Genomic DNA, 7,924 nt, shown 5'->3' on the forward strand with positions numbered 1-7,924 from the left:
GCTGACGGCAGCGCGAGCTGCTGCGCCAGGACCAGCCCCAGCAGCCTGGGAGACTTTCCATCTCTTTGCTTGGATAGACCATACCCAGCACTCACCAGCACTCGTTTCCTCACCCTTTAGCAATGCCTTTGGGAGTGAGAATTAAACTGAGCTGAGGTTGTACTTTTGGAGGGGTATCAGCCAGCACATCCTGCCACCTCTCTGCTTAATTCATGTTACCCCAAAGCTGTTTAACACGGGAACTGCCGAGCAGAGCAGGGAAGGGAATCCTTGGCAGGGTCCTGTCTGTGTGGCCTGGGTTTTGTTCACCTTGCTCGGGCTCTCCAAGTTCAAAGCTTCAGCTCTGCTGTTGCCATCCACTGCAACCGCGGAAGGGGCACTTTGCCCAACCTGCAAGCCATCGTGCCACATCTGAGGGTACCCACAGACTGTCAAAGTTCCGCCTCCCGTGACCCATGTAATCGGTCCTTTTCTAGACTTCCACCACATCAGCTGTCTTTGCTGAGCAGCCACGGCTCTGGTATGATAGCAGTGTAGGTGACTGGCCCCACTGTCTGGGTACCAAAGACAGACAATATTCCTCTCTCCAGAGAGGAGCTTTGTCCTATAGCTCCAGCAGTGGGACAGCCCAGCTCTTCAGAGCACCAAGACAGGAGCCAGGTTTTCATGAGTGTGAAGAAAAGCTTTATTTGCTTCCTAAGTGCTGTGAGAAAGGGGGAAAGGGAGTGGATGTGAGAAAAGAGAAGCTGCTTTTTGTGATCTCAGAGCCGGAGCACAGAAGCTGGAATCTCCTTTGGCTTTGCTGGGCGAGGTCTGCAGCGAGCCTGCAGCCTCCTCAGTGGGCTGCCTGGGTGATCTGCTCGCGAGAGGAGATCACCTTCCCATCCTGGACTTCCTCAAAGATTGTGCGGATCTGACGGGTGGTGACCGGCACTGCAGTGGAGAAGGAGGGAGCCGTTATTTACAGGCATCCAAGGAGAAAGCGTCTTAAAGATCTCCGCGTTATTACCAACAACTGCCTCAGAAACCCAACATCACCACCGCATTCCTCCCCCTACACGCTTCATTACACAGTTTCATTCTGCACAGAGGAACTTCTGAAACATGTTTTGGTAAATCATCAGTGGTTTGTGTCGATTCACGTTTTGAAAACGTAATGAAACAGTGATTTCAGCAACTTAGTAAAAAGACTGTGCTAAGAAGGTCACTAAGGACGTGACAGAGCTCTTTGTGGTCAGTGCTTCAGCCAAGACATGTTCTTACCTTCTTTCAGGTGGGAAGACATGCTACAGGAGGAGAAAAGAGAAAGAGTGGTCAGAAAAAAGGGAAAAGGTGGGTAGTCTCTAAGACAAAATCATTATTTACCCCCCGCCTTTTCTTCTTGTACCAGCATGTGATTAAAATGCCTCTGAGAAGGGCCTAGTGTCAAAATGGTAAGGAAGGAAATGAGAAGGAAACGTGTGCCAGAGTGACTCAGACACAAAGGCAGCTGCAATGAGCAGCACTGGTACCTGCTCCTTCCCCAGGATCACACAGACACTGGAGGGACGGGGATGGATCCTAGGGATACTACAGCGCTGTGATAAGCCCTGGGCTGTTCTAGACTTGTATGACTGAAAAGGGAGACCCTGTTGCATGCCACGTGTCAGGAGAGGGGCTCACAGGATCCTCAGGGAATGCAGGTAGTTTGTTTTCTATTTCCTTCACTAATTCCCATCTCCTGCCCTCCCAAGCAAAGCCCTTCTACGTACTGGGCATCCTCGCCCTCCAGCAGCCGGCGGTACGTGGCGATCTCCTGCTCCAGGCGGCATTTGACGTCCAGCAGGACCCTGTACTCCTGGTTCTGGCGCTCCATGTCGCACCGCAGCTCAGCCAGCTGCTCCTCCACGCTGGTGATGAGCCCCTGGAGCTGGGCCAGCTGGGTGCCGTAGCGGGCTTCTGTGTCAGCCAAGGTGCTCTCCAGTGCCGCTTTCTGCATGTGGAGCAGAGGGACGGGTTCAGGGGGGAATGGGGAGCGGGAGGGACGGGAGCAGCCATGTGTCCCCTTGCCCACAGCCCCGTGTGCCCCTGACCCCTCGTACCGTGCTGAGCTGGGACTGCAGGTCGATCTCCAGGCTCTGGATGGTGCGGCGCAGCTCTGTGATCTCTGTCTTGCCGCTCTGAAGCTGCTCCGTGTTGATGGCCACCTCCCGGTTCAGCTCTTCCGTCTGCAGCAAGGCACAGCCAGAGCCGTGCCGTTAGAGCACCGGTGAGCGGCACAGCCCCAGCCCCACTGCCCGGCGTCGGGCAGCTCACCTTGCTGAAGAACCACTGCTCAGCATCCCGGCGGTTCTTGTCCGCCAGGCTCTCGTACTGCTCCCGCATCTCAGCCAGGATCTTGGTGAGGTCGATTCCAGGAGCAGCATCCATCTCCACGCTGATCTCGCCACCCACCTGCCCGCGCAGGGCATTCATCTCCTGGCACAAAAGAGAAACACATCTTCATGCAACCCAGCCACCAGCATATAAAGATGTTCTTCTCAAGACAGAGTTCTCCAGGAAGGGTAGCATCCTTCCATGGGTGTTCCAGAGGGAGATCAACAGGAATGATTTGGAGCCTTTGCTCCACAGTGAGAAATCAAAGAATCCAAATTTTTAATAAATCTCCACTTGAGTTAATTTGTTAGATAATAAATCAGAGCCTGGAGCTGGCTCCATTTCTCAGGAGACAGATCTTCCAGGCCTGAAGCTGCTAGGATTTTAATACATCTCTAACAGCTACAGTGGACATTCCTGAAATGACAAGTGCTGCATGGATTTTATACAGGGTCTGGAGAGGATGCTGTTACCCAGAGCAAATCATCCCTACTTCCTTACCAGCACTTCTCATTTCCCTCCCAGCAATTCCAAACTCAGGATAGTCTTAAAGGCCTTGTATTTCTGGGCCCAGGGAGGAATTTTCTGAGCCGGGCTCTGTGCTCACCTCCTCGTGGTTCTTCTTGAGGTAGGCCAGCTCTTCCTTCAGGTTCTCGATCTGCATCTCCAGGTCAGCTCTGGCCAGGGTCAGCTCATCCAGGACCCTGCGCAGGCCGTTGATGTCGGCCTCCACACTCAGGCGCAGAGCCTGCTCCGTCTCAAACCTGCGGGGACAGGAACATCAGAAGAGCTGCACAGAAACTTGCCCAGCTGGGGACAGAGCACTTGGGTTTGTTGTTCACTCCTTCCATGCTGCTGCTGGCATCGTGGCAATACTGCCTGACCCCTGGACACCCTTCTGATGGTGAATGCTAGCGAACAACTGATAAACCAGTGTCCATCTGAGCCTGTAACATCACTTTGCCCCTGGTGTCAGTGGGCTTTGTTACTGGGGCTGGGCTTTGCTGAGCTATGCACACCCAAGTTAAATGCTCAGTGGAAGCATAGTCAACGTTCTCTGCACAGGAGAGGCTGTACCACAGAGGGACAAGCAGTGGCAATAAAAGTTTCCATCCAGTGAAGTTTTGGATGGAAACAAAACAATCCCTAAGGGCCTGTAAGTGTTAGATAACCATCTGCTTTGGAAATTACACCTTCATTTTGAAGGCTTTCTTTCCATACTCCCTTTCTGGGGGTTGGACGGGATTTTCTCCTCGTTTCATCAAACGCCTCTGCAGACTTTGTTCCATTTTTCCAGGAAAAGTGGCTTACTTGGTCCTGAAGTCATCAGCTGTCAGCCTGGCGTTGTCAATCTGCAGGAGCAGGTTAGCATTGTCCACTGTGGCCACCAGGACCTGGAGGGTGGAGGATAAAGAACAAGCACTGAATGAGTGTCAGGAACTTCTCCTGGCTTAGCAAGAGATGGAACACAAGTGAGAGCATCAGGAGAGGAATAGTTCCCTTAGCAGAAGTGGGTATTGAATCAGGGCAAGTGAGGCACAGCTGAGACTGGCTGCAGGAAGGGGCTGGTTACTCTGGGACCTCTCTTCCCAAGAATCTGTCAGGAAGTATTTCAAAAGACAGCATGAGGGCATGTAAGGTGGGTGAGATCTGATGGTGGCTTTTGTTCCCCTGTGGGTGCTGGTGATGCAAAGGGTCAAGGAGAAGCCACCTGCTCCTCATGCGCAGCAGGCAGGACAGATGGACCAGCAGGGTGTTTCAGAGCATCATAGGAGCATGGAATGGGTTGGGTTGGAAGGGACCTCAAAGCTCATCCAGTTCCAACCCCCTGCCACAGGCAGGACACTTTCCACTAGAGCAGCTTGCTCCAAGCCCTGTCCAACCTGTCCTGGTCTGGGGTGCTTCTGACTTGTTGACTGCAGAAATGGAGAACAAGGCAGTGAGGAAGTGCCTGCATCTTCTGGGGTTTTGTATTACAAAGCCAGGAGCAAATAATCCACCCTGGGAGAAGATTCAGGTCAGAGTCTGGGAGGTCGTTGGTTATGGGGCAAAGGAGAGGGAAGGAAAATGGATTCCCTGCACCTTTTGCCAGCACTCCTGCAGCTCAAGCTGTACTTTGCCCTCCTTCATGTTTACTGGGGACAATTCATACATGAGCACTAACAGAGGAGAACAAAGTCAACTCTGGAGTATTTTCTCCAAATGGGGTGGTGGGATCCAAGAGGGATCCCTCCAGGGCTGCCTGGGTGGATGGGTTTGCATCAAGCCTGGTCCTGGGGCAGGGGCTACCAAAAGGAGGCAACAAGTTCATTATGGGTCAGGTCTTTTTTCTCTTTAGCATCTAAATCACCTCAGTACTAAGGAGCTAAAGCAAGTTTGCAAATGCTTTGATGGATGTTTCCCAATATGACAGCAATGTTTCACAGCCTGCCCACACCTACAGCTTGCCCTGAACATTCATTTTAACTGCCCCAAACCAATCATTATCAATGCAGACTTGTCTCTTATTCTTCACTTCTGCATTACGTCCTTTTACGTCTGCTTCTTCCAGTGAAAACTGCTGTTTGTTCCATCCTGAGGGATGTAATCAAAAGCTGACATTGAGACATCTCTGAACCTCCAGCCTGGCAATCTGCATGTGCATCTCAGACACTTTTTATGACCTAGTTAGTGCTTCTAATTACACAGGTAGCAGTCGGTGTTCCTGCTTCCTTCCTGATAACAGACATCCCACTGTTAATCACAGCATCCTACCTTGTTCCTGAGCTCCTCGATGGTCCTGTAGTAGGGGCTGTAGTCACGCTCGGGACCAGGCGCCTGTTTCTTGTACCATTCCCTGATCTTGACCTCCAGGTCGGTGTTGGCCTCCTCCAGGGCACGCACTTTGTCCAGGTAGACAGCCAGGCGGTCGTTGAGGTTCTGCATCGTCTCCTTCTCGCCAGCATGGAGGATGCCATCGCCAGCTCCAAAGCCAGCTCCAAAGCCGGCTCCAAGGCCAGCCCCAAAGCCAGCCCCATAGCTGCCCCCAAAGCCAGCGCCGAGGCCCCCTCCTACGCTGCTGCAGTAGCTGCCCCCATAGCCACCCCCGAAGCCTGAGACCATGCGGGAAGAGACAGAGTAGCTGCTGGAGCCTCCGTGGACGCTGGGGGCTCTGTAGCCTCCGGTGCCCCCCCGCACGGAGGAGAGCCTGGTGGAGCCTCCACCCAGGCCCCCGGGCCCCTTGAGGGACATGGAGGAGGAGTACTGCCTGACAGTGGTGCTCATGGCGAAGGCTGCTGGAGGCTGTAGGGCTGCAGAGAGGCAGAGGCTCGGCAGCGCAGGCAGCGAGTGCTGGCTCCCCCCTGGCCTGGAGCCCTTTATAGCCCGGGCAGGAGGCGTTGCCGGTGCTTTTCGTCACCCGTGACAGCCAGAGCCAAATTCCAGAATCATCATTTCTCTCTGCCTGATTTCATGTCTTTTGTCACATCCCACTGGAAGCACCAGCGTACGGAGGATCCGCTCCTTCCGCTGGGGTTCCCAGCACCCGGCGTGACTCAGACCCAAGGCTCCTCGCTCATGGCTATGTTTTAGCATTCCACTGTTGCACCTGAGACGCAGAGGTGCTCGCTCCAGCTCCACCCCCCTGCTCCTAAATGAAGTAACACAAGTGAATCCTCTGTCATGCCAAGTCGCCTGCGAGTGCCTTATATAGTTAAAAATCTACAAATCTATTTATTTGCTCTTTTAAGGAGTCTGAAGCCAATGAAAGCTGCTGACTTAAGAGCTCGGCAAATCCATAAACTTCATATGGGCCAGTGCAAAGCCAGATGGACGTTTTCCCGTCAGGACCTCTGTCCCAGGGCAAGCACAGACCTGGCGGTATTTATGCTCTGATACTACCTTTGGCAGAAATCTCGTAGCTCAAAAGAAAAGAAACTTGAGTAATTTTTGCTTGCATACTTGTCTGGGGTGAATCTCTACAGAGCCTGGAAAGTCCCCACAACCGGGGGTTTCACTCAGTTTAAAAGGCAGGTGTCTGATGTTTCCCAGTATTTGCTTTGCTGCATCACATCCTGGGAACTCCACTGCAGCAGTCGGTGACTTAGAATCATAGAACGGTTTGGGTTGGAAGGGACCCTAAAGCTCACCCAGTTCCAGCCCCTGCCACGGGCAGGGACCCCTTCCACTGGAGCAGCTTGCTCCAAGCCCCTGTGTCCAACCTGGCCTTGAGCACTGCCAGGGATGGGGCAGCCACAGCTCCTCTGGGCACCCTGTGCCAGCGCCTCAGCACCCTCACAGGGAAGAGCTTCTGCCTTAGATCTAACCTGAACTTCCCCTGTTTCAGTCTGAACCCATCACCCCTTGTCCTGTCACTGCAGTCCCTGATGAAGAGCCCCTCTCCAGCATCCTTGTAGCCCCCTTCAGATACTGGAGGCTGCTCTGAGGTCTCCACGCAGCTTCTCTTCTCCAGGCTGAACAGCCCCAGTGTTCTCAGCCTGGCTCCATACAGGAGCTGCTCCAGCCCCTGAGCATCCTCGTGGCCTCCTCTGGACTTGCTCCAACAGCTCCATGTCCTTCTTATGTTGGGGACATATTGCAAGACATGGAGTAGTGAGGGGTTAGAGCGCTGTGGGCACCTGCAAAGCAGAGTTTCAACAGGACAATGCAGAGGATATGTGCAGAATTAGGCAGCGCAGCCACCCCATAGCCACGCCTGCACCGGGTTATTAAGGGATTGAGCACAGTGATTAGAGTGATGCAGCCGGACAGGTATTAGCGTGAAAAAGGCAACAGAAACCAGGAAAGGAGACACTGCTCTGTTGTGTTCTTTGTTGGGAAAAACCAATCCCTTTACTGCTGAAGTGCTCAGTGGAAAGCGCACGCCCAGCCCGGCCTGCCTGGCTCCAGCCATGTCAGCCTCGGATAAGAGGAGTTATGTTTTCTTTTAGCAGAGGTGCCTGTGAGGTAGTGAAAGAGTTATAGGGATTAGGAAGCCTTTTGTGTTCACTCTCCTGTTGTGATCTCCTTCCTTCCCCAGGCCCTTCTGGCTGTTTTCACATTCTAATGCACTTAACTGGTTTTGGAGTTGCTAAGATGTTCCCAGAGCCTCACCCTTGGTAATTCATAGTGCCTCCCTGCTTTCATCTGTTCCCTGAAGGACACAATAACAACAGCGCTTTATCTACATCACTGTTAGATCTCAAGGACTTAATAGGGAGTCACGTTCTCTTTCTTTAGCAGCTCCAGGAGGGGTGGTGTGATCTTCCTGGGTGGCCACCAAGGAAGAAGCTTAACCAGAAAGAGACCTCTGAGTGGAGGGCTCTAGGCTCTGGGCAGCGCTGCCTCAGACCTGGTTGGCTTCAGATTTGGATTCTTGACCCCTCTGCAAGCTGCAAACTCTTGGGATTTGGGATGTGCACGTGCCCCATCCCTCAGTGAGCTGGGGAATGGGGGGGATGTCGAGCACCCCACCGCTGGCAAAGGGCAGAGCCTGCAGCTGCCTGTGCCAGGCTTCCAGCACAGTCCTGGGGCAGCCTGGCCTGCTGCCCTCCGTGGTGGGGGGTACAGCATTGCCCAACAGCCACCTTGT

At 53.4% G+C, this 7,924-nt stretch overlaps 1 protein-coding gene across 1 annotated transcript; it reads right to left on the reverse strand.

Moving 5' to 3' along the window:
- Positions 1-671: 671 nt before the first annotated feature.
- On the reverse strand, positions 672-5,702 carry LOC136023926 (keratin, type I cytoskeletal 14-like). Its single transcript, XM_065698940.1, has 8 exons — positions 5,110-5,702; positions 3,667-3,749; positions 2,963-3,119; positions 2,296-2,457; positions 2,082-2,207; positions 1,752-1,972; positions 1,264-1,286; positions 672-933 (listed from the first exon to the last, which is right to left on the reverse strand). Exons 1-8 carry the CDS (start codon positions 5,617-5,619, stop codon positions 836-838), a joined length of 1,380 nt encoding a protein of 459 aa, XP_065555012.1. The 5' UTR covers positions 5,620-5,702; the 3' UTR covers positions 672-835.
- Between the last annotated feature and the right edge of the window lie 2,222 nt (positions 5,703-7,924).

Source organism: Lathamus discolor, chromosome 20 (assembly GCF_037157495.1).
Source record: "Lathamus discolor isolate bLatDis1 chromosome 20, bLatDis1.hap1, whole genome shotgun sequence".
Taxonomy (NCBI): Eukaryota; Metazoa; Chordata; class Aves; order Psittaciformes; family Psittacidae; genus Lathamus; species Lathamus discolor.

Excerpts from the sequence above, each read along its gene's own strand:
- LOC136023926 (XM_065698940.1), bottom strand. The coding sequence starts at position 5,619 with ATGAGCACCACTGTCAGGCAGTACTCCTCCTCCATGTCCCTCAAGGGG. Across the intron at positions 3,750-5,109 it reads TCGAGGAGCTCAGGAACAAG|GTCCTGGTGGCCACAGTGGA; the intron begins GTAGGATGCTGT and ends TCCACCCTCCAG. Across the intron at positions 1,973-2,081 it reads TGCAGTCCCAGCTCAGCACG|AAAGCGGCACTGGAGAGCAC; the intron begins GTACGAGGGGTC and ends CTCCACATGCAG.